Source organism: Nuphar pumila, chromosome 7 (assembly GCF_984573655.1).
Source record: "Nuphar pumila chromosome 7, dmNupPumi1.hap1.1, whole genome shotgun sequence".
Lineage (NCBI taxonomy): Eukaryota > Viridiplantae > Streptophyta > Magnoliopsida > Nymphaeales > Nymphaeaceae > Nuphar > Nuphar pumila.
Genome location: NC_143255.1, coordinates 96,862,437 through 96,889,139, shown reverse-complemented (window position 1 = coordinate 96,889,139; position 26,703 = coordinate 96,862,437). Strand labels below are relative to the sequence as shown.

Sequence of the window (26,703 nt, the reverse complement as noted above, 5' to 3'; positions counted from 1 at the left end):
AATGTATTACAATATTTGATGTAAATGATTTGAATATATTGAAATATATTGCAATGATTTGAATGATTTGAAGGTATTGCAATGTTTGAATGTATTGCATGACATTTTTTATTTGTTAGAATATGGTTCGTGGAGGTCACAGTCATCGAGCACCCAGTGGTAGCCAGTCTGAGCCTTCATCTTCACGGGTTGCTTCGATAGGTATATCATTTAAATAATTGTATACTTGATTAGTTTAAATGTGCATTGTGTGAATTTCTAACTCATTGTTCTGTAGGTGCTGTTTCAACTACACATGACCCAACTACGCCGGATGTAGGGTCTTCTCAGTGTGACACATGATGAGTAATTCAAATAGTGTATATCGATAGTCGACTGTAAGTATTTCATTATCACTTGTCCAATACTTAACTTATAAAAAGTGTACATCGACAGTGGATTGTTAATGTGTATCAATTAATGTGTAGTGCGAGATTTGAGCAGCAAGAAGTAATATGAGAAATTATGAAGTCATTACTGCATCATCTTCCAGGACCGGTCGCGCAATGAAAAGAGTACCCAAGAGAGATGTTGGACAGATTAATATCCTCATTCATGGTATGCAATCGTTTATCATAACAAGAGGCATTTCATATTTATATGTGCTAACTTTCTGAAAGTATTTTTAGGCTTCTCATCGCTTCGTGACTACAAACGAAGAGAAAGATGCGAGGGTAGTATGACAGAAGGTGGTTGTCAATCGATTTGTCGACATGTTGCACAATATGAAGACTACAGTAAAAAAAACAACTGGTGGGATAGATGATCCACTGCAGTGTCAGGAAAGATTATTGAGAGGGCATGTAAGACAAGTGGGCGAGCAATGAATTTGGAAACCACTCAGCAAAGGCTGCACAAAATTGAGCGAAGATGTCCGATGCCCACCTACACACAGGTGGATCTGGGACTTTTGGGAGCCACCAGAAGAAAATTGTAACTCATCAACATATATATATATAGTCAATTTTTTAAGTATTTATGCATACTTATTAATCGATTTTTTTATCATTTAACATTACAGGAAGCAGAAAAAGGAGACATTGTGTCTTACAAGGCTGTGTTTATTGAAACACATAAACTTATAGGCACGAGAGATTTTGTATCAGAAAAGGTGAGAGCGACATCAACACATATTTATTGTATTAATAAACATTATAATATACAAGTTACTATGAATTACGTTATCATAAATATTATAATTCTTAATTATTAATTCATATTCTAATTATTACTTTGTAGGAATCATACGAACAGCAAATGGTACAACGATATGGCGATGACTCTACTCAGCATCCGCCTTTTGATCATGCAGCATGGGTGACTGCTACCGGTGAACCCAAAAAGGGTCGTGTGTTCGGGTTTGGGAGTAACATGAACACCACAACAATCGTTGCCTCCTGCAGCCATGACTCTCAGAGTTCTCCCACCAGTATCAACTCCCAACGTTCGATTGACCCTCCTATGTCTTGGGATGGTGTCTGTCAGCGTCTTGAGGACAAAATACAATACTTTTTAAATGAAGTCATTCCCAACATTGTCCGTAATGAGTTGAGCAACTTTTTTTAGGACAGGAGAACTTTATCTGCATTCAACATGAGCTCTGGTGTGCGTCAAGTATAAAGATTCATGTCATTTGTTTCATGTCGTTAAATTTCAAGCTAGTATATGCATGATTGCTTCACTGTGAATTTTTTTAATGTCTTATAACACATATATGCATGATTGAATCACTATAAATTTTTTTGACTACCTTCGAGCATGATTGAATCATATATAAAGTTTTTTTACTGCCCTAGAAAACATATGAGCACGATTGAATCACTATATAATTTTTTGACTGTTTTACAACATGATACGCATGATTGAATCACGTATAAAACTTTTTTACTGCCTTAGAACACATATGAGCATGATTAAAGCACTATGACAGTTTTTTGACTGCCTTATAACACATGTGCGTGATATTAGCATATATGAAAGTTGTTTGACTGCCTTTATAACACATATATGCATGATTGAATCAATATGAAAGTTGTTTGACAACCTTAGAACACATATATGCATGATTGAATCAATATGCAAGTTTTTTTAATACCTTAGAACACATATATGCATGATTGAATCACTATAAAAGTTTTTTTACAACCTTACAACACATATAAGCATGCTTTCATCACTATGAAATTGTTTTACTGCCTTAGAACACACATATGCATGATTTAATTACTATAAATTTTTCCTTAGAACACATTTATCCATAATTGATTCAATATGCAAGTTTTTTTGACTAATTTAGAACACATATGAGCATGATTGAATCACTATAAAAGTTTTTTGACAGCATTAGAACACAAATAAGCATGAGTTCATCACTATGAAAGTTTTTTTACTGTCTTATAACACATATATGCATGATCGTGATACATAACACATTTATTTGACAGCATTATAAACCATATATGCATGCGTGAATCACTGTGACATTCTTTGACAACCTTAGAACACATATCTGCATGATTGAATCCCTATAATTTTTTTTTTAGTCTTAAAACACATATTTGAATTCTGTTAATATCCTTCAGTTTATTGCTAGTCTATGTGTCATTCAGCCATTTACTTTGTTGCATTAGATTAAGTGCATTGTATATAATTTATTTCATTATATTTTATTTATAAATACTAATATTTTGGTTCTCTTTTGTAGGATGCTGAAGATGATCAGCGTAGAGGAGCTGATGGAGGCATGGAGGGAGGGGCAGATCGAAAAAATGAAGAGGATGATGCCCAAAATCTTGGCGAGGATTAGATTTGCTTGTTTAATTTGTTTAACAAACTTGTAACCAATTATAACTTGGCAAGGACTGTATTTGGTTGTTAAAGTTTGTTTGTGTTAAATTTGTTTCACCTGTATATGTATTTTTTATGTGTACTTTTTTTTTATAAGTAGGTTATATGAATTGTATAACGAGAAATTTTTCTCGAGTTTCAACATATTTAAAAAAAAATAAAATTTTTATTAAACATTAGCGATGGATAATATCTGTCACCATTTGAAAACAGTCGTTGGTTTGCGACGGAATTCAAACTGTCGTGAATGGTCGTCGCCAAATTAGCGACGAACATGTGTCCCTCGTTAAATGGTAGTGATGGATTAAATTCTGTCGCATAACCAAATCAATCTCTAATTAGCGACAGACATGATCCATCGCTAATCCATCGCTAATTAGCAACGGATTGGCGACAGATAAATTTTGTCGCAGTTTAGCGACTAGGGTTATGCGACAGACGCTATCCATCGCTAATCCGTCACTAACTTATTTAGTGACAGATTAGCGACGGATAGCATCTGTCGCGAATACGGATTTTTCTTGTAGTGAACAAAGACCTGATCCAGCTTAGTCTTATGGATCGGTTTGAGTGGGCGGGTCTGGATCCAAATTATGGACCCAACCCGAAATAATAAAACCTTGTTTTACGAAATAGGGTTTCAGAAACCCTCCTTCCGACTTTCTCTCTTCCCTCTCAGAGAGCGTCATCATCGTCTCCGACGGTCCAGCAACCGGAAGGTTGCCTGCGACTCCGTCGGCAAAGAAGAGGCACCCTCCACCATCTTACCAATAGCCTGACGGCTATGGCCGACAATGGTGGGGAGGCGACATCTCCGGCAGCCCGACATGTTGGAGAGGTGCCGATGGCTCCCATGGCCAGCGACACCGTCGGCAAGACGGTGCAGCAGATTTGCAGCGCCCGCAAGGGGGAAAAATATTGAAGGTCTGACGAATGACAAACCCTGATTAACGCCCAAGATAGGAGGTAAACATTTTTTTTATTTTGGGCATTTTCAGAAAATAGTCGGCTCAACGTTCGGCACTCCCAAAATTGGCAAGAGATCGCCCGTCTGAGTCCTGAATGTGGCGATTGTGTCTCCCTCCTTTAAGAAATTGGCCTGAATGAGGTCGAGAAAGGGAGGGTGAGGGCGTCGCCACTCAGATGGTGGTTTCGCCGAAAAACCTCAATCGGTAATGGCATAAACCAGCCTGCGCAACAGAAGCGTGGGCCCATAACCCATTGTCGAGCCTGAGCATAAAAACAAGAGGAAGCGTGGAGGGTGTACTTGAGGCCGCCATCGGAGAGCTGGGATTAATGGCTGGAGCAGGGGAAGTTGCAGGTGGTGGCTGGAGTAGGGGAAAGCTTCTCCTCAGTCGGACTGCTGCCCTCCATGAGAGCAAGCTGTTGGATGCAGTCGGTGAGCAGGATTTGTTCCCTCACCGGATGGAAAAACACTGAATGAAAGGTAAGGCTCTCAACCTGTTTTCCCTTTTTGTTTTTTCCTCTTTTCACATTGTGTTTTTCACCATATTTTGGGGGTCGCTCATGATACCCCTTTTATAGGCACAAAGTGGGAACGGTTTGCGTAACCGTTCCCTCTGATTCTGTGCAAGTTATGGGAAAGAACAACTTTAGGTGGGATGCTATCCACATCATGGGTAACCACCACCACTCACGGTGGTTTATCCCAACAAAAAAAAAACACATGTTACAAAATGTGGATTGTCTCCTTTGAATAGTAGTCTAGAAAGACCTATTTAGAGTAATACTCTTTAGGATAATCTTTGGGACAAAATAACATAACTACCCTTTAAATTTTTTGCCTCTGGAGCACCCCTTAACCTCGCCTTGCGGGCAGGGGCGCACCCCCCTGCAACCTTCCTCTTACTGAGAAGTTGAATCTGCAAAAAATTAAGAATTTATATCAAACTCCACACTCCTCTTACATGGTGTAGGGATACACTTGCGGTAGTGCAACTCCTCTGCTGAAGCATTGACCCAAAAAGGAACCACATCTCCTTTCAAGTAATGGCTGTCCCTGTAGTCATTTCAGGGCTCATTTTGCTCCTTTCTTCTTGGTTGAGATGTTACAGTATGTAGACATTGGGATGGTCAAGAAGATGCTTGGGATGGAGTTTGTTAGTGAGGTAGTGGTGTGGGGCGGATAAGAGTAGACCAGCTCTTCTTTCATGACCCAGATGGGTACATTACAGAGACATGCAATTGCCAACATCTGCCCATACTGCCACGTTATCCATTGTGCCCCATGAAAGCACAGTAGCAGCTTAATGGTGTTCAAACTTACAAGGATGGATGTGGTTTAGTTGAGGGGTTAATGATGGAAAATCCAGCAAAAAATATCATCAGTATTTTTTTTTGAAAGCCTGTAAAAGATGCCATGTTTTAGCTTTGCCTTCCTTTCTCTCTATCCCACTTTCCTCGTAGAAATAAATCTCAAAGGACCACTGCTTTGAGCCCTTAGTATGTACGTGATTCTGTATTTGTTTCTCTTTTTAGATTTTGTAAGTCCCTTTTTTTTGCAATATTATTGTTGACGTTTACAAGGTCTAGGAACCAATTTTATTTATCTTAATGTGTAGTTTTTTTCATGGACGAGGAAACCATCATCGGGATCAGAGACCTAGTCGCGCTGGCTCACCCTGTCATATAAACTCGCAGTGCACCCCAGCTCCAGGGAGTCTGCCGGTTTGGGATGAGCATGAGCTTATCCCTAGACCTAATTAATATAAGGGATTTGACACCCATGAGAATGAAACCCTAACAACCCATCTAGCCAGCCAAGTCTCCCTCCACTGCACCAAACCTCTTGGGGCTTTATTAATGTGTAGTTATACACGAAATCCAAACAAAATCCAAATTTTAATCATGTTCTATAAGTGCACCTTTTGTGTTAAGCTAGGCAGCATGCTAGGAGATAGCTTTTTCAAAGATGCTGCTTAGATAGGAATTCATTTGCTTTTTATGTGAAGTGTGCCTGAAATAAGCTGATATGGGACCCACGTGGAAGCTTCCTGGAATTCCCAACCATGTGGTCACAAGAGATGCATGACAAACTCTTTTTTTAGAAGCAACAAAGCATAGATGATCGTGGAAGAAGTCTGTTTTATTAAGGGCACGTTTGGAAGCAAGAAAAACTCTCATAGAAAAAAAAAATTGCCTGTGAAAAGTTTTGATATAACTTTTTCAAAGAAATTTTTTTGCTTGTTTGACTATGGAAGCTATACATCTTCTTAGACAACTTATTGAGAGAAATAGAGAGAGGAACAAAGATTTGCATATGGTTTTTATTGATTTGGAGAAGGCATACGATAGAGTACCTAGGGACGTTCTCTGGTGGACAATGATGAAGAAAGGTGTTTCTCTCAAGTACATTAGTATAATTAAGGATATGTATGAAGGAGTAGTAACCAACGTCCGCACTTGTGGAGGGGTGACAACCAATTTTCCTATAACGGTTGGGTTACATCAAGGATCTGCTTTAAGCCATTCCTATTTGCTATAGTGATGGATGAGCTTACGAGATCAATTCAAGAAAATGTACCGTGGTGTATGTTGTTTGCTGATGATATTGTTTTGATTGATGAGTCTAAAGCTGGGGTTAATGCTAAGTTAGAATTATGGAGACAGACATTGGAAGCAGTGGATGATTGTTTCAAATATTTGGGATCTATCATTCAAAAGTATGGAGAAATTGATGGAGATGTAAATCATAGGATAAAGGTTGGGTGGATGAAATGGAAAAGTGCAACTGGAGTGTTGTGCGATCGTAGAATGCCATTGTGGTTGAAGGAAAAGTTTTATAGGATGACTATTATGCCCGCTTTACTATATGGTATGGAATGTTGGGCTGCCAAGAGACATCATATTCAAAAAATGAGTGTAGCTGAGATGCGTATGCTTAGATGGATGTGTGAAAATACAATAAAAGATAAGATTCGGAACAAGGGGATACGTAAGAAGGTAGGTGTTGCACCCATTGAAAATAAGATGAGAGAGAATCGTTTACGGTGGTTTGGACATATTCGGTGAAGGCCTAATGATGCTCCAGTTAGAAGGATGGAGAAATGAGAAAATATATTAGTTAAAAGAGGTCGAGGTAAGCCTAGGAAGACTTGGATGGAGATGATAGGAAATGATATGAATGCTTTGAACCTCACCGAGGACATGGCATTGGATAGAAATGATTGGAGGAGAAGGATTCATGTGGAAGACCCAGAATGATTTTCTTTGTTGGTTCATATCGCCGACCCCAATTGTTTTGGGATGAAGGCGTAGTTGTTGTTGTTTTTGTTTGTGTAGCATGAGAAAAATAGGCTAGAAAAGTATGAGAAAATTTCTCGCTTGTTTTTTTGTGCATGAAAAAAATTTCCTCCTATATCAAGTGCTAGAAAATGGTAGTTCTTCTAAAATGTGGCTAACAAAACAAAATATGAACATGACAAGTATTCAGTCACTTTAGCTTAAGCAGTTAAATGTGTAGCATAGTATTGTAAATTTGTAACCATGTACTAGAGAACACAATATTTCTTTAGTTTTGATCCATTGCCAGTACTTCATGAGTGCCAGTTCTTAACCAAGTTTCAGACTTGTTGATAGCACAATGTTTATTGAATTAATATCAGGTCTATGAGGTCATGGAATGCCAAGTTAAAAATAAAAGGATGAGAAACATGAGTGAAGGCACTGGAAAGGATATATTATTAGTATGAATAGGAACGAAAAATTACCTTGTAGATCCTAATCCAGCATTTATTAACTGAAATATGTTATGGATGTTCAGATCCAGATTCTTTTTTATCATAAAGTAGAGATGTTCCTGTTGCAGAACTGATTTTGGTCAAATTACGTGTGATAGTTTTGAAACTTTGCACACTTGTTTTAGACATACTAAACTCAATTCTCCCTGACTGTGACTCTGTGAGCATTTCTAGACTCTCGGATCAAGTGCTATCATCAACCGATTGAGACTGGAAATTCTGCACTCTGCTCACTGTAAAATTTGCAGAATTTGATCTATGTTGCTCATTTGGTTTGAAGGCTTTCCAGCTTCTGGATCGAGCTGAATTTTTTTCTTGGAGCAAGATTAGTGTGTCTAAGACTCTAAGTAGTGATAGAACCCTTGATTGCATTATTCTGAGTCTGAACAATGGAGGTTTGATAGGATTTGTGCAGCAGTTCAGATTCACTCTGTTTTCTGCTCTGCTTGGTGATAGTTTGAGCTTGCAAAAGGCAGTCTACGCAGCACGTAAATTCATGAAATTATCTGAATTGTGCACATTTGCCTTCCCCAACTAGCTCTTTTGTGAGATATAATTGGTTCCAACAAGGATACATAATTTAACAACAAAGCAGCTATTGTAGCGCGTGCACATAAATCTGGAGATTGTTCACTTTAATGCATTCAATGACCTGCTCTTTTAGGTTCTAGTTTTAATAAGATAGTGTTTCAATCCTATTTGTTGTTTCCTTCATTATGTTTCATTACTAGAATCGCTTTATTCAAAAACTATATGTATGTTGGCCTTGTTGCTTGACCTAAAAGGCACCTGAACTAAGTCGTGCAAACTTCAAATGCTTAGTCCATTTCTCCTTTCCATTAGAATGTCTTGATAGATTTTAGGTCACATTCGTGACCTAAAAGGCACCTTGTTGATAGCTGGTCACAATCATGGTTGAACTGGTTTAAATAAACCAGTCAGTGCAGATTTTTCAGATATGTGCAGAAATGAAAAAGGAACTACAGAAAATGACCGAGTGAACTTGACTGAAACATGATGAACCAACGGTTTGGCAGGAGCAGTTAGTGCACGTCACCTTGTGTTGGGATGTTGCAAGTTTGAATCCCAAATGGTATGGTTGTATAGGTAGGGGTCTGCCTAACCCCAGCTTTCTTTTAAAAAAAAAATGGTGATCCATTGAATTACTTCATGTAGCTTACCAAAACAAGGTTAACAAACCCTGACTTTGACAAGTCCAAACCAAACTAGCAATTCATCCAATTTTCTCCATGCCATATTTACAGGCACTTGCAGTTGTGACATATCAATAAGGGAGACAGTCTTGCAATGGTGCCAAATAAAGATAATTTAGGAGAAAAACACTACAAGAACTTATAGAACCACCTTAAACACATGAAAATTTGACTTAAAACACTAGAATCACCACAACATAGAACATAAATGACTGATATCAGAAATTTTCAGAAATCAACAGAGTACCCTCAACAAAAAAGCCTAGCTTGGTTAATATATGTCCAAAAATATACATGTAATCCAAAATGCATGTAAAAATGATTTGAACGCAGAAAACAAGGAAGTGAGTTGTGAGGGTATGTATAAAATAACCCCATCTTGAGGAACAATGCCTGACAACATTCTAACATAAAAAATTCTTGCAACTTGGTTGTGGCATTTGTTCTGATACAAAAGATAAATTGATCACACAAGATTTTCTTTGAATGACTGTAAACCTGATTATGAAACTTCACTGTTTGTACTAAAATTAAATTTTGATTGCTTGCATACCAAGAACATGATTGCCCAAATGATGGCAATAGACAGTGGACTTGATGTAATAACAATTAAGCACTCAAGTTAGCACAACTGCTTCTAAGTCAGTTTTCAAAAATACGCTGGAGAACCCATTATGGGTGAGTTCCAGTGGCACTGTCAAGGCCAGAAATGGTTTGGATGGAAAATTCAGATTCCTTTACCTATTTCTACTAGGGGTGGCAAAACCTGACCCAACCCGCCAACCCGACTCTTAGGTGGGTTCGGGTTTGGCTTAAACTAACCCATTTAATAAATGGGTCGACCCGCCTAACCCGTTTATTAAACGGTCGGGTTCGTGTTAGGGGTATGCCAACCCGCCAACCCGGCTGACCCGTTTAATAAACGGGTCGGGGTCGGTGTCGGGTTCACCTCTTTACCCTAATTCAAGTCCTTCACTTCGCTCTTCTTCTTGCCCTAATTCACGCCCTAATCCTCTACCCCTCTCTCCTCCTTTGTGTGCAGGACCTGCCTCTCTCCATAGGCCATGGACACCGTCCTGTTCGCCTCCTCTTCCGCCGCTCGAAGGCCTGAGGCCCTCGCGAGTTAGGGTTTCGTCCCTCAGCCACGACGGTCTAGCGTTGGAGAAGCCGGCCTCCGAGAGACTCTCCATGAGGGCAGCAACCGCCTCTCTTGGTAGGCCATGGCCACCATCCCGTTCGCCTCCTCTTCCGCCGCTCTGGCGCCGTTCGAAGGCCTGAGGCCCTCGCGGGTTAGGGTTTGGTCCCTCAACCACGGCGGTCTAGTGCGGGAGAAGCCGACCTCCGAGAGACTCTCCATGAGGGCAGCAACCGCCTCTCTCTATAGGCCATGGCCACCATCCCGTTCGCCTCCTCTTCCGCCGCTCTGGCGCCATTCGAAGGCCTGAGGCCCTCGCGGGTTAGGGTTTTGTCCCTCAGCCACAACGGTCTAGCGCTAGAGAAGCCAACCTCCGGGAGACTCTCCGTGAGGACAGGAACCGTCGTCGCGCCCAAGGTATTTGGAGTGCTCTCCCCAACCCGTTTACCCGACCCGTTTATTAAAGGGGTTAGGCGGGTCATGTCAGGTTACCCGTTTAATAAATGGGTCGGGTTGAGGTATGCTGACCCGCCAACCCGACCTGATTGCCACCCCTAATTTCTACCATAGCAGTTGGTCAACAACTCTTCTCCAAGCTTCCAAAGTAAATGGTTGGCTTAGGTTTTATGAGATCTTTTCACGAACATGTCAAGGAGACAACGTGTAGCTAAAAAATCGACACCCATCCACCACACCCATCCACCGAAAGAAATGAAAAAGCAGAAAGGGAAGAAGTGAGGGTGTTGCAGGAAGAGGCAAAAATGGCTTACCTTGAGCTTCAAAAGAACGCAGGGAGCGATAGAGGAGGGAAGGGGAGTGTGCATCTCTTGCTGGTTGTAGGAAATGAAAGAGGGGTGAGAGGGGCTTTGCCCTAAGCCCAGAAAGATTTTGATAGGAAAGATTCCTCCACCCCTACCCCACCCCCGGTGGAGGAATCTTTCCTATCAAAAACGATACTTTTTAGAAAATGTTTCTTGGAAAGGTCAGAAAACCGTACATTTTTTCTTCCTACCTTCATTTTCCCTAGATCTTTCTCACTTCCAAAAGTGCCCTATGTATTTCAAGTTTTCCACTGTATTACTCTTACATTTAAGCCAAAAAAAGAAGAGATAAAAGATAAAGGGACATAAAAATGAGAGATATTAAGGAAAATAAGACCACTATATGACTAACCACTCACTCTTCATCAGTTCCTGAACATTCAGAGCTCGAATCATTGTTGCCCTGTACGCCACCATTCTGTAGCTTGCCATTTCCCTTCTTAGTTTGGTCCTCTTCACCATCATCACTATACTCACTTTCATAATCATCGTATCCTTCATCCACTTCTTCTTCTTCCTCTACCCCATCTTCGACAGCAAGCCCCTCTTCAGCCACCGCACCGCCCTTTGTCCCTACATGCTTCAGTTTCATCACCTTCAACTTAATGCTTGTTTTCGTATCACATCCAATCCATGAATCACACATACAATAGGCTGTCAGGTTGTAAGTTCCTTCAGCAGGTGCCTGAAACTGGCCCATCGCCAACCTCGAACCACTTTTCACTTTCTCAACTGCTTCTTGGGCAGCCAAGCTTATTTCCTTCCCGCTTGCACCTGATCCCTCATTTGACTCCTCTATGGCACTTGATGCAGCAGAAATTGCAGTTTTCTCATCCATAAAACTCATTTTCTGGGAAATCCACAGGTCATTCGAGGCAGAATCAGCAAGAAACAACCAATAATTTTCATCTTTCTGGAACGGGAAGTATGGGCAGTGAGGAAGTGCAGCCGTAAGGCCATTCCCTCTTTTGAGGGAGACCCATGCATGCATAGTGACAATGTCACCCTCTTGTATACCACCTTCTTCACCCTCTGTCACACATTTGATGTCAATTGTTAATGATGGCATCATGTTAAGAACAGACTCCACATCTCTAGCTTCCTCATCAGAGAATCCAGCAATTTGAGTCAAAAGTTCAGAACGCTCCTCCGGTGCCATCTCTTGTAGCTCCTGGAACGATCGGACCTTCTGCAAACAAGGAAAGCAGATGATCACAAGGTTGTGCAGGGAGTCAGCCATGACAAATAAATAAATAGAACAGCCAGCGATACCATGGAAATCAACTTGATCTATTGATAACTGGAAAAAAAAAATCTCCGCATGTGTGAGCATGGTTACAAACATGGGATAAAATTTATGAGACCAAGAAATGACATGGCTCACAGGTTATGGCATTTCGTCCATGACATAGAACATGATATCCGAAGGTTTTAACCGGTTATGTATGGATTTCAATATAATTTTTTAACAGGGAGATAAGGCCAAATAAACCCTACCAGCGCTAATGGGAGAATCTCATGACTCTGATGGACAGCTAGTCACTTCAATCATAACCAGCATTTCCTGTTCTGTGCAATCCATGAACTAAGTTCTTCTCGTGTTAACCATAAATAAACTTTTTTTTCGAAATAAAACCATAAATAATTTTATGTCAAGATTACAAAAAAAATTGTACCTTTCACTGAACAACCATATTTATAACCAATTGCTGTCTCATGCCTATGATGGACAGCAAGGCTAAAGAATTTGTACCTTTCACTGAATAACCATGTCATAGGAGTAGCTGAATCAGTTTAAAATTTAAATGACCAGCAAATACTAAGTTGAATGGACCATGCTGCAACTTGGAACAACTTGAACAAGTTGGTTTAACAGACAGAACTATCTGTGATTCACTCATTCCACTCATCATCAAGACAAATGTTGAGTCAATTGAGGTCTATGATGTCTATCTCAAAGGGAAGGTGTCATAAGAAACACAGAACAAAATGGGTAGAAGCAATGTTCAACAATATATCCATGAAGTTTTATGAAGTTAGGTAATTAGGTTACTCACTTTTCGACTAATTTTTTTGATGACTGATTCACTGAAATGTGGCAGCTGCAAAAAAGGAGCATTACCCTCAGCGAACCCTCCAACTGCTTTTCTTGCACTAAGAGGAACAGCCTGTATCAGAATCCAGTAGCACTATCAAGAACTTGGAAAAGATAAGCACTCTAAGAGACCAAGTAAATCACTGCAAAGAAAATATTTATTGAAAGTTTCATCCTTCAACATGAACATAGAAAATTTGACATCCTTATCTAATTAACCATGAAAGTCATGTGAAATGCATCAAAACAGAAACCAAAATCCATGTTCATAAGGAAAATTCAACTCTCTCAGAAAATGCAGCTCTGAAATCCCAACAATGATCTTTAACAGTTTCCCTAATAAATACAACCATTAACAAAAAGGTTAACCTGAAGTTTCCAAGAAGTTAAGAAACGCCCCTTCATAGGGATCCAATTGGCTATATAGCTCAATTAAAACGTGAAGCAAGCTATCAATGTCAGAATAAAGTAAACTAAGGAACATAAAGCTATTACTGGGGAACCAAAAGGTTTCCAGGTTCCAATGAGAAATTAGAGGAGGTTGACTGTTCAAAGTTATACAACTAATTAATGTCATCATGATGACTGTTTAAGTTGTATGATTAATTAATGCCAACACGGTCACTGTGGCTGTCAAAATCAAGCAATTTCACACCATATCCACAAGTTACTTATTCTTGCATGCGTAGATGGACACATGTAATGTGCATAAGAAAGGTTTGCAGATATTTCATGCATGTGTTTTAGCATGTACAAGTGGATGCATATGCATGAATACCGACAGATGTAATAATGAAGTATACCTCAGATTTATTTGTGATAAATGAGGAGCAGTATGAAGCTGAGGTCTCATGTGTGGTTCTGGAACAGACATGGGAACATGCAATTCTAATACACTCATAAAGAACCAAATATTAAGCCATAAAATCTTTATGAAGAGGATAATATGAAAAAACTGCAGCACATTAGCTACAATCAGTAACCCTCAAGTAATGCTGTGACCCGTCTTCTGACTGAGACCATCATAAACAGATATCTGTTTGGAGCATGATCTCACAGAAGATTGCTCCCTTGTGACCCGCCTTCTCACTGAGAGCATCATAATCAGATATCAGTTTGGAGCATGATCTCACAGAAGTTTGCTCCCACTCACAGGATTGGTTTAGAAGTGGATTACTATCACTCGTGGAAGAACCCACTTGAGCACTTTATATTCAAACTATACACATAATTTACAACAGAAAAGCCTAGTTATATAGGAGAATTTTCTACCTAATTGAACCATCAGTAGTGGTTTCCTTTTCTTAAAGAAATCTTTCTAAAAAAAAACCTTCCTTCGCATCAAAAGTAATCTTACTTCAGACCATATAATCCAAAGGCTAAAGGCGTTTGAAAGAACATGGTTCAAGTTTGACAAGTAATGGCTATATAGCCTGCTGCTGTGAAGATATTAGAAGGAACCATACAGAACGTGTATAGTAGTAACAATTAACATAGCAAATGAATAGGGTAGTACCATGCAAATCAGCATATGAGTTATAAAACCAACAAATGCATATGGTAATACCATGTGAATCAGAGTTCTAAAAGCATGAGAAAATTGGATGAACATTACCTGAATTATACTTTGAGACAGTTCAAGTACCCCAATGGCAGGCCTAAGCCACCCATGCCCTGCAGGTGTGCGCTTTATGATAGCCATCTGCAGCACACAAGGAAAACTAAAATCAACTTTTATGTCCCCACTCAAAGAAAATGGGAGCCAAAAAACTAATGATTCAAAAGTCATGTGTCGTGGATATCTGGAGGATTCATCATCTATAATAAATGCATGGCAAAACATATCAAGTAAAAAACCATGGCAGATAAATATAATGATAGAGGTGTTAGACAGGGCAGATATCGTGCATTTGTTTTTGTATTTAAGTTTGGATCCGGATCCGGATCCAAACTACTTTTGTGTAACATGTCCAGCAAATATTGGGGGCATACTTGTAAATACTTGTAACCTATTAGGGTTACTTGTAAAGTACCATGTATTAGGTTTTGTTTTATAAATTAAAGGAAGAGATCACGATTTTTCCATAAGGAAAAACATGATTAGTTGCAGCCCCATTCTCTTTCCTCTCTACAGTTTCCTGATCATTGATTCTGGAGAAAACTTACATGGTATCAGAGCTTTTCTGATCCGAGGGCTGAAGATTTTTCCAACAGGTACGTCCCTAAGAGATCTTATTCCCCTCCTTATCTCCTTTCTATCTGTTCATTGTTCTGCGTCTTTTCCTTTTCAAATATCCCCTTTTATTCTTCATCTGCTATTTCTTTCTCTCCAGATTACTCCCCTCTGATCTGCGTTAAATTTATCTCCTAATCTTCATTTCTCGGAAACTGGATTAGGTCTGTATCAAACCAGTTTCACGGTAACCATCATCTTCCTGAAACCGAGTTGGGCTTGGGTCAAACCAGTTTCATGATCCCTTTGTTTCATGAAACTGATTTGGGTTTGCGTCAAATCAGTTTCACGAAAATCTTATTTCCTGAAACTGACCTAAACTGATTTGGGTGTCTTCCAGAAAGAACACGTTAATTATTCCATATCGAGTTTGTTCACCGGATCGGGTTTTGTTTTTCCCAGATCTGTGTAGCTGATCTGATGACTGGCTAAAATCAGATCTGCAGTCTAATTTTTTTTAGATTTGCTTTTCTTCCCTAACCCTCGATTTAGCCTGCTGCTTATTTGTATTCGTTACTGCTGTGTGCAATCATAAGTATGAAAATTTTGAAATCAGATTAGATCTGAAACAGACTAAATCTGTACACCAGACCTGTGATCACTTATTCACATTAAGTACTCGAGCTTTCTCCTTTAAAAAAAAAAAGGAGACTAGTCTTATTTTATTGCATCGTGACCTGCATTTCTTACGCCCAGAGATTCTCTTTTGTACTGATTGCACACACCAAAAAAAATTATTCATGGATTCTCCTTCTCAGTCATTTCTCTCATCTAACTTTCTTGGTCAACTCATTTCTGAAAAACTTACCAATTCGAATTTCCTGATCTGGAAAAGACAAATTCTTCCCTTTATTAAAAGTCAAGGTCTCTCATCTCACTGGATCAATCTCAGTCCCTCCAGAATTTATCATACAAGAAACTAAGGATGGAAATAAGGCTGATTTCATACAACAAATTCCAAATCCCCATTACGAGATTTGGATGAAGCGTGATCAAGTTGCAGTTGCCTTCATTATCTCTACTATCTCTCAAGAAGTATTGGTGGGAATTCCAGACGAATGCTCAGCAAAAGAATTGTGGGACAGACTAGTGAAGACGTAAGATATCAGAGGCTAGAATTTCCTTCCTTCAGTGTGAATTTCAACTTCTGACTAAGGGCTCCATGTCTGTCATGGAGTACTTGAACAAGGTTAAGACTATCAGTGACCAACTTGCCGTTGTAGGGTATGAAGTGGCAGATAAAGACAAGGTCAGGCAAACCTTGAATGGATTGAGACCGGAATTTCATGTTCTCTCGACTTCACTGTTGTACCTACCTGATCTACCATCATTTGAGGACTTGCAAGCAAAATTACTTCAATATGAGATGACTTTGAAAGGAATGCCACATGAAATTGGTGGACAGGTTCTTGATACTGATGTTTCCTTTGGTCAGGGACGTGGTGATAATAATTTTGGTGACGGCAAAGGGTGAGGTACTCCAGAGATTTTATCAATTATCTCCAAGATAGTGGGATAAATCGTAAAGTATCTTGCCTGCAAAAGCCACAACAGAATGGAATTGTAGAACGGAAACACTGTCACATTGTGGAGAGCGCTATAAGCATGATGCACGGAAGTCGTACTCCCATAGGACTATGGACAGAGGCCTTTCACTCTGTTGTTCACATTATTAATCGACTACCCATGAAGCTTTTAGAAAATAAATCTCCTTATTTCGTCTTGTTTGGGAAACATCCTGATTATGATGAACTAAAAATTTTTTGCTGCACATGTTATGTTCATATTGACTCTTCTCTGCGAAACAAGTTTCAAGCTAAGGCATCAAAGTGTAAATTTGTCGGATATGCAGATCATCACAAAGGATACAGGTGTTATGACCCTGACAGCAGACGAATCAAGATATCTAGGAATGTAGTTTTTGATGAAAATGATTTTGGAAATGGAGAATATGTTTCTGCCCAAACCAATATGAGTGCGCTCTTTTATTATCCATGGCTCAGTGCAGAGCTTTTTCCTGAAACAAACAATGAGTGTTCTTCCTCCTGTGCTCAAGGAATATCTTGTCAAGATGGAAACAGTGGCATACAGGAACTTGAAATAGAACATCCTCCAGAGATTAACAAGTTTGCTGGGCAAGTTTATAGGAGAAGAGAAAGGGACTCACTCTTGACTCCGGATGATATTGAACAAGAAGCTCCTACGCTTCATTCATCCAATGACGTTATTTCTCCAGTATCTAATACAGTAGCACTTCCGATCAGACGATCTGAAAGAGCTCGGCATCCTATTTAAAGGTGGGTCAGTTATGAGAATTTTACCATGGACTTTCAGTTATTTTTATCACAGATTGAGAAAGAGACCGAGCCTAGACATTTTCATCAAGCCATTAACTCCAAAAAATGGATTCAAGTCATGAATGAAGAGATGGAAGCCTTGTACTAGTGTCAAACATGGACAGTTGTTCCTCGACCCTCAGATAAAAATGTTGTTGGGTCACGATGGGTTTACAAAATCAAATACAAACCGGATGGGAGTGTTGAACGATACAAAGCTCGTCTCGTAGCAAAGGGATTCACCCAAGAGTTTGGACAGGACTATGATGAAACTTTTAGTTCAGTTGTGAACATGGGCACAATCCGCATAGTTCTTTCATTGGTTGTAGATTATGGTTGGAGAATAAGTCAGCTAGATGTGAAAAATGTTTTTCTTCGTGGAGATTTGAAGGAAGAAGTATACATGGAACAACCGCCAGGATATACAGAAGGAGATTTTAAGGAGTATGTATGCAGATTAAATCGAGCACTCTATGGACTGAAACAAGCATCTCGATCTTGGTTTGAGAGCTTCTCCCTAGAAATTCAAAGACATGGTTTTTATCGATCACAATTGGACCATTCTCTCTTTATTATTCAAGGTAAGGAGTTTACTACCTTATTGTTGATATATGTTGATGATATAATTATTACAGGAAGCAGTGAGAACCATGTTCAAAAAACTAAAGATCTTCTGAGTCAAAGGTTCAAAATGAAAGACCTTGGAAATCTTCGGTACTTTCTTGGAGTAGAGGTGGATAATCAAGGAAATAAACTTACTTTGACTCAGCATAAATACACCCTGGATCTGTTAGAAAAGGGTGGGATGAAAGATTGCAAGCCTCTTTCTACTTCTAGTGTGATTAATCAGAAACTAAGTGTGCGAGACGGAGACTTGTATCATGATCCCACCAAATATCGGAGCCTAGTGGTAATGCTTCAATATCTCACCTTTACCAGGCCCGATATCACATATTCAGTCAATCAAGTTTCTCAATTCATGCATGAGCCAAGGACGGGGCACATGGATGCAGTAAAAAGGATACTGAGGTACTTGAAGAGTACTGTTGGAGATGGACTTTTGTATACCAAAAGCAAATCCATGAATATTGCTCATGATATCATTGCCTATTCAGATGTGGATTGGGTCGGGGATCCTGATGATCGAAAGTCTGTTTCAGGATATGGTGTTTTCATTGGTGCTAATCTTGTTTCCTAGAGTAGCAGAAAATAGAAGGCAGCGGCTAGATCTAGCACAAAAGCCAAATACAGAGCGATGGATGCTGCTACGACAGAAGTAACATGGACTAGACATTTGTTAACAGAATTAAAGGAACCGATTGCTAGTTGCTTTCTCCTTTGTGACAACCAAAGTGCTATTCAAATATCTCTTAATTCTATTCATCACAACAAGACCAAACACATTGAGATTGATCAGCATTTAGTCAGGCAGAAGATTGAGGAAAAAGAGATTGTGCCTCATTATGTTAGAACAGAAGACCAAGTAGCTGATTTGTTCACTAAGGGACTCACAAAGTGTCGTTTTTGGTTCCTAAAGAGCAAGTTGTCCATGATTCAAAATTATGCACAACTTGAGGGGGACTGTTAGACAGGGCAGATATCGTGCATTTATTTTTGTATTTAAGTTTGGATCCGGATCCAAACTACTTTTGTGTAACATGTCCAGCCAATATTGGGGCATACTTGTAAATACTTGTAACCTATTAGGGTTATTTGTAAAGTACCATGTACTAGGTTTTGTTTTATAAATTAAAGGAAGAGATCACAATTTTTCCATAAGGAAAAACGTGATTAGTTGCAGCCCCATTCTCTTTCCTCTCTACAGTTTCCTGATCATTGATTTTGGAGAAAACTTACAAGAGGGATACAAGAAAATGGTTAATCTACTACTGCATGCTGGGTTAAAAGTATCAAGTCATGGTTAATCATAAGGGCCATGGCAACTGGCAAGCCCCTTTGATGTTACGACATGGATAAAGAGACCAACAGTGTTCGAGGAATGGCCAAAGTTTGACCAGTTTTGGCGATATCAAGCACAAGTGTATCCAAATCTACCAAATCTACAAAAGCTAGTTTAACCTCAGGTTTTGGGATATCCAAGTCCTCACAAAAGTGTGTGTGCCTGTGTTGTTTAAAACTCCAATTTCCTATTATATAGTTATAAACTACAAGGCCAAGAGTCAAGATCAGTAAAAAAATTGAAACCACAAGCATGTAAACAACAAATTACAAAAAGAAAAGCAAGTTTTGATATTGAAGAAGCCAAAGAGAGCGTTAACCACGCCACATGTTCCAGTATATCCATGAAGTATCATGGCACGATAAATGTCTGTTTTGACAGGGAAAATGCAAGCTCAATGAAGTATCCACATGCTGAGACTCATTCATGCCTGTAAACAAACACATGCACATGCACATGCACATGCACGTGCACATGCACATGCACATGCACATGCACATGCACATGCACATGCACATGCACATGCGTTCACAACACACACACACACACACACATGGAATCAACGCCTCCCTTTCCCACCACCACCACCACACACACACACACCAACCAGTTCCATATAATGAACATAACAAGGTTTTTTCATCAATAACCAAAAGAATCATAATCTGTTCAATGTCAGTACAGCAGTCACCTTCAGTAGTTCTTCAAGAAGACGAGGACCAAGTTCGATCACATGCTTGAAATCATTCTGCAGAACTGAAGGAATGGAAGCTGATTCACGAGTTAACTGAGCGAGAATCAATAGTTCTGTCTGAAAATTTAAGGGGGGGAAAAAGAATTAAGAAACATGTGAATCCATATATTGGTCAATAAGTTTAATGGCACATAATGTCAAACATAAACCAAACAGTGCTACAGAAATTCAAGACCTTCACTAAAGCTGGATGCCTCTTCCAAAACTTCGCTTGCTCTTGCTTCATGTTCTTGGTGTCTAAACCCAACTCACTGCGAACAACTGTAAACAGCTTTTGAAGGGGTTCAGTGTCACTCCTACGAACTGGTATTTCCATGTACTCTGCTGCTTTAATAAAAACCTCCATTACCTTACTGCAAGATTGATGAGGCAAGGTCAAAATTCAAACAGATAAATGGAAGCCAGAATTCAACTCAAAGTAGAAATAAGAAATAGAAAAAATCATTCTACAACGTCATCTGAATGTTATCTGCTTAGCAGTGAACCACATGCACATAAATTTATAAAATGCATCAACCAAGTGTAATGCCCAATCAGTGGATGATTTCACAAACATAATAACATCTGAATGCACCTCAGATATATAGAGAAACAGCAGCAGTATTAGAGGAAAAAAGTAAAGGATGAAATGCTAAACATTTAGTACCTTGGTGCCAAAGAAGGCTTCATGAAGTGATAATAAGCATATAAGGTTTGGTGCATGACATAGTTCCCAGTATATTTGGATGATCTTGAGAGATATATGACAGCTATGACCAAAGGCAACAGAATACAAACTCCAACAATCCCAAGCAAAAGTATTCCACCTGATGATCCATCAATACTTAATAAAAACTGAGGGAGAGCTATTCCCATTTGCAGTCCCTGCATACAATCAAGAAATTAATAGCATCAGTTTCCACAAAGTAGTATCTATAGAATGATGACAGATAGATCTTAATTAGATAAAAAGTGTTGAACCTGTCTGCCATCCGGGTGACCATACTTTTCAAAGTTTTCTCGAGACACTGGATCCGTGAGTGCCTGATATGCCTTGGATATATACTCAACAAAATATCTGTGAGCCTCTGAAAATAGCAAGGATATGTGTCTGTAAAAAAAACACAACGCAAACACAGAAAAGAAAAATGGAAAAGACAAACAGCAATAGCACAAGATCCAACTTCAAAGCAATACCCAAATAGACATGGTTCTGCACCTCTTAAGTTGAAAACCAAAACTTAATAAAAACACCTTAACCTGGATCAGGATTTTTATCAGGATGATATTGAATAGACAGTTTCCTGTATGCCTTCTTTATCTCAGAATCGGTACTTCCAGGCTTCAATTCAAGAATCCCAAATGGCTCAAAGGGTTGAATCTGAAAATAGCAAACAAGCACTATAAATGACTTCAACATTCCAGTCAGACATGAAGCAAGTTTCAAGTTTCAACCCTGTTTGAACTCAGTTACTCACTCGGGCCAGGTTTCCCCTATCTAATCACAAAAAAGAAAAAAGTGTGACTTCTCATCATCTATAGCACTTTTGGCCGTACTTAATACATTAGATTATCTTTCAGTAAACAAAATTCATATTTCTTAATAAGTCAAGCTGGAATTGCACGAAAAGTAGGAGGCCCTAGTTGCCAGTCCGCTTTCCTGAACAAAAAATAAATCGATTATCAAAGTCGGCATCTCTCCTTGATTTCCCCAAGAAGTCCAACATTGAGTTTGTAGCATGCTCTCTTTGTTAACTGTAACATATACCAAAGAGATGCTTATTCATTTGGTATAGTCAGAATTTAGTCTTGGGGGTTTATGCTAATTTTCTAAACTCAGCAGCATTTCTCTCCAGTTGACAGCATTACGTTAGGAAAAATCAAATCACAACCAAATTACATAAGAAATACAAATCAAACCACATTACCAAGAACGAACTTGGCTAATAGAAATCAAAAACACGGTCTCAATGGTTCAGCCACACAAAAAATACTAAAAACAGCAACAGAATTCACTATAACAAAGTGCACACCGCTAGCATAGGTTATTAGCCCTTTTAGGATTACATTTTGGCTGTAGTAGTAAGGCAATACAAGAAAAATAAGAGAATAAGAAGAAAGATGAAGAATAGGGTGTCAGGATGCAAGAGTGGGGGCAAAAAGGAGAGGAATCAGGGCTCAATTATGTTAATTCTTCTCATTCCAGCATGTATCAGATAATTTAATATGTCTTTTGATATTGACAGAACTACTCGTGTAACATACAAGAAGTGACAACAATATGCAGAATAGGAAAAAAAGACAAAAAATGCCTTGTACAAATAAGAAATTATCAACAAAAAATCTACTATGCCCTAACATAGGTTTTCTACAGAAGTATAGTGTCCAAAGACCTCCGCTAGAACACCAAAGGATAAATAAGTAAAGCTCCACCATTAACTCTATCAAGAAATTAGGTGAACCTTTAATTATGAGTTCCACCTTCCAATTCATCACTAAAATAAATTTAACACCACAGAACCAACCATATTCTCTCAATTCTACCACCTTCTATACAATTGTAATTTGTAGACTAAAAAATTCAGAGTGTATCTTACATCTATTGTGAGAAAAGAAAAACAATGGAATAAAATAAACTCCGCTTAAAGAGCGCACACATCTAAGGATTAACCTTATCATGTCAGTAAAATTCTTCATGCAAAGTAGAAAGTCCTTTATGCAATTGAACCCATCTCCCCACAGATCTGTCACTTGAAATGTAGAGTGGTTACCACATTCAAGAAAATAATTGCCTTCCTAATGAACAATATGCACCCAGAATGCTTTCAAACTTAAAGATCCTTTTATAGAATCAGGGTACCTCAATTGGCTTGCAGATAACTGACATAAAAACATAAAATTGATAACTAATCAATAATACCAACAATAAACAATAATATACCCATAAAGAAAAATGTCCAAGGTAATATATAAGCCAAAACACATATAAGAGCAGCCAAGCAAACTATATAAATCAATTTTTTAAGCAGAAACTATTATCAAACACACACTGAACATGCAAGATCAACCATCATGTACTCCACCAAGCACCAAATTCACCCAGAATGCTTTTAAACTATAGCAGAAACTATTCTCAAAAACACATTGAACATGCAAGATCAACCATCATGTACTCCACCAAGCACCAAATTCATTTCCAGCTTTGCAAAGATTGTAGCATACCTCACGACTAATATGCTTGACATAGTAGGCAAGAAATCCCATGAAAACCCATAGAAGGACGACTGTCAAATTGCTATAGGTAGAGAAATTGGATATCTGCACATTCAGTTTTAATAAAATGAAAATAAACAATGCCATAAAGCATAAGATGGTTTTGATTGTTAGAGCAAGAGTTAAGAATTTCTTATTAATCATAGAGAAGGAAGCAAACATGATCCAAACTCACCCTCTTAAATATGGATTTGTGGTACTTCCCCGAATGCAAACATATGGAACACTGGCAATGTATGCTTTTTGCCTTCTTGGACAGAGCACGAGTAACCCTATGTAACGTATAGGGCACCAAGAAAAGAGCCATGATTGCTAGAACGAAAATTGGGAAAAGGGAGCTGTTTTCCTCTGCTGTCACCATGGTTGTTGCTTCTCTTCCTAACCAAATGCTTTAGCCCTACACAGAGTACTGTCACTACCATCATCTTCAATTGAAATTCAAATTATGTGAGAACAACTAACTCAACCAAATCAAAAGAGGATCAAAAGGTAGACCCTAAAAGTTCTGAAACAAAAAACCATGAATCGAGTTTAGAAATAAAAACAAAAAAAGGGCATTCGGAACAAGTGGTAGGAATTCTTTCCTGATCTGGAAAAGGAAAATGAAGACATAAACAAGCACAAATAGAATCAGAACTCGCTCTTTTCTGACTACAAGTTCTGCTATTGGAACCTCAAAGGCCAAAAAGCTAAATGGAGCTTACACTCTATCTATCAAATACATTTTGCAGAAAGGGAGAGGGAGGAACTTCAAAGGAACATGCTTCTTTTCACCAATCTCAGGTCGGATATTACAAGACTCTGGCAGTGATTTCGAATGAAGAAGGTAGGCTCTTTAGATAAAATTATCCTTTTCACTGTGCGAAAAAACGAACTACATAAGGCTATTTTACAAAAAAAAAAAAAAAATCACCAAATAAATTAATACGAAGATTGTTTCTTATAGTTTATCATCCATTCAAGGAAAATTTCAGACATACTATCTTCTGCAAGAGATAAATGGCCTGAGACTAACCTAACTTGGATTGTGACTGCATGGATCAGTCCCCACGATAGTTTCTAATCAACTTGATTTTCTCCTCGTAGCATTGATTTCTTTGTCACCCACAATGTTCTACTCTACTGATATCTTTGTTTTCTTGAAAAGAGGAGGGGGGACTCATAATCATCTATATTGTGGAAGCATCAATGACATGGTGGCCGTTAACGCATGAACACGTTTTGCATAGATTACAATCACATAAGATGCACTTGAGAATCGCACACTGAGCATTTTCTAACAATCCAATCCTGAGCCATCTGCAAGCTTGTGTGACCCCTGCTTGCTCCAATCCTTACTATCGGTGGCTAAATCTAATTATCTGTGAGTTTTCACAAGATTAATATCCTTATAAACAAAAAAAAATCACCATGAGTCTTAGTGGTTTTGAACATGGTCCATCCATGAGGTTCCACTAGTTACGCGGCTTTACTCGGCCAAAAAAGACACACCAGCTTCACATACATTGAAGTTTCATGCAATTCACCCTCAAACAAGCCTTCTCTGGCCAAGCAGAACAAGCATTGGGCATGGTCAAACAAGGGTTAACTTGGTGCTACCCGAAACAGATATGCGGTTGAACGATATCCGACACAAAGTTGATGAAAGATTTGATTCAATTCCATCACTAGATCTTTGATACCTCTTTGAAATCACACCTAATAGTTGAGTTCTTGATTCTGTCGATGAATCTAACTCAAATTGAGCCCTTCAAAGGCATGAGAGCAGAATCTACCATAGAAACCAATGAGAGAAAATTGGTAGATCTCGTTTTGAACTTCCCGACATATTAAAAATCCACGAAGAAGAAAAGTGACCGCATCAGATTTACCTGAGAATGAGCTTGCCCAACGGTGATCTGCGTGCTGCAGACAATCGATTGAAAAGATGAAAAACTCGATCTATATTGAATCAATTAAAACGAACCCTAGGTCTCCAAAAGAGTCCTGGAGTTAAGCCTCTCTCCTCACACTTTTTTTTTTTTCTTTTTTTCCCCTCTCTCTCTCGACGACCAAGAGAAGAAACGTTCCTCCCTCCGTAACTCCGTTTCAGTAGCCTCGCTTATCCCCTCATTCCTTTCATAAGGCTGTTAACGGGTCGGGTATGGATTTGGATCGGATTTAATACGAGTACGAAACAAAAATTTGAGCTCTATCTAAGATTCTAAGGGTGAGGTTTGTAATTGTATTGGGTAACCGACCCGAGCTAAACCCGATTTTATGGATATGAGCATGAAAAGTACCGACCCGAATAATATTAGGGTTGACCTGAACCCCAACCAAGCAATATGTGATTCGAGTTTGGGTCATGATTTTTGCACGGTTACCCGACCTAACCAGCTTTTTTTGTGGGCAACCGACCCGATTCGAGTAGAGTAATTTATATGTACTTTTGATAAAAATAAAATTCAATCATGACCCACTAAAACCCGAACCCGAACTTGATTATCTGTTATTTGGGCGAGTTTGGGTATACCATGATGGGTCGAATACCCGACCCATTGATAGGACCATTTCATTCGGACTGGGAAGTGAGACTTAAAATACGCCCTGCAAGCCAAAGATTAAGAGCTGACCTTTTATCCTTAATTTCAAATATAGGCCTCATATTTTTAAATTTTCAAATATTACCCCTATTTTCTTGAAAACTGTAGATTTATTACTGTCCTTTGGTTGAATTACAAGTCAAATAACAATAGTAGCCTTCATCAGTAAAAGTTCAAACTCTTAACTTTCCTTTTTTGGGGCGAATAAGTTATTAAAAAATGAATCGCATTTTTCAAGATGATAGATGTTGACCTCAAGACTGAAGTCTCTATGTGACTTTTCAATAAAAGTTTGATTCATATCTGGAATTTCACAAAAGTGAGGCCTCATTTTTTGAATTATAGGCAAAAGATGGCCCCTAAATGGAATATTTCCAAAAAAAAAGAATGTTGCAAGATTTTCACACAAGTTAAAAATGGCGACAAAATCACGATATTTTCTTTTATTGTTCCTCCACAATTTCTTATGGAAACACTTAACCATGGTTTTCCATTTTTTTTAATTGTCAAATTGTTTTCTCACACTTATTTATTTATTACCGTTCAGTACATTTGTTAAGTTATGTGTAGCAGCATCCAAGTCGCTATCATGTCTTGTTATACAGGGACCGAGATAATGAATGCATAGTAAAAAGAAAAAAATAATTTTCATGACAATCAACTACATTAGCA

General features: G+C 38.7%; 1 protein-coding gene across 3 annotated transcripts; it reads right to left on the bottom strand.

Annotated features, from left to right (window-relative positions):
- Positions 1-11,025: 11,025 nt before the first annotated feature.
- LOC149832559 (dnaJ protein ERDJ2-like) lies at positions 11,026-25,555 on the bottom strand. Of its 3 annotated transcripts, XM_090014576.1 has the most exons (12): positions 25,318-25,545; positions 24,151-24,303; positions 23,622-23,855; positions 23,396-23,491; positions 21,434-21,554; positions 21,155-21,261; positions 20,841-21,058; positions 20,370-20,547; positions 20,132-20,251; positions 14,527-14,613; positions 12,874-12,984; positions 11,026-12,005 (listed from the first exon to the last, which is right to left on the bottom strand). In XM_090014576.1, the coding sequence occupies exons 3-12, from the start codon at positions 23,805-23,807 to the stop codon at positions 11,172-11,174; spliced, it is 2,058 nt and encodes a 685-aa protein (XP_089870702.1). In that variant the 5' UTR covers positions 23,808-23,855; positions 24,151-24,303; positions 25,318-25,545; the 3' UTR covers positions 11,026-11,171. The 3 variants fall into 3 exon arrangements, with proteins under 3 accessions (XP_089870702.1, XP_089870700.1, XP_089870701.1); XM_090014574.1 differs by lacking the exon at positions 24,151-24,303 and having other exon boundaries at positions 23,622-23,843; positions 25,318-25,555; XM_090014575.1 differs by lacking the exon at positions 24,151-24,303 and having other exon boundaries at positions 25,318-25,547.
- Between the last annotated feature and the right edge of the window lie 1,148 nt (positions 25,556-26,703).

Coding starts and splice junctions, on each gene's coding strand:
- LOC149832559 (XM_090014574.1), bottom strand. CDS start 23,807: ATGGTGACAGCAGAGGAAAACAGCTCCCTTTTCCCAATTTTCGTTCTA. Junction 14,614..20,131: donor TTCTTGAAGAACTACTGAAG/GTGACTGCTGTA, acceptor TGTGTGCTGCAG/ATGGCTATCATAAAGCGCAC. Junction 12,006..12,873: donor TCAAAAAAATTAGTCGAAAA/GTGAGTAACCTA, acceptor CCTTGTTTGCAG/AAGGTCCGATCGTTCCAGGA.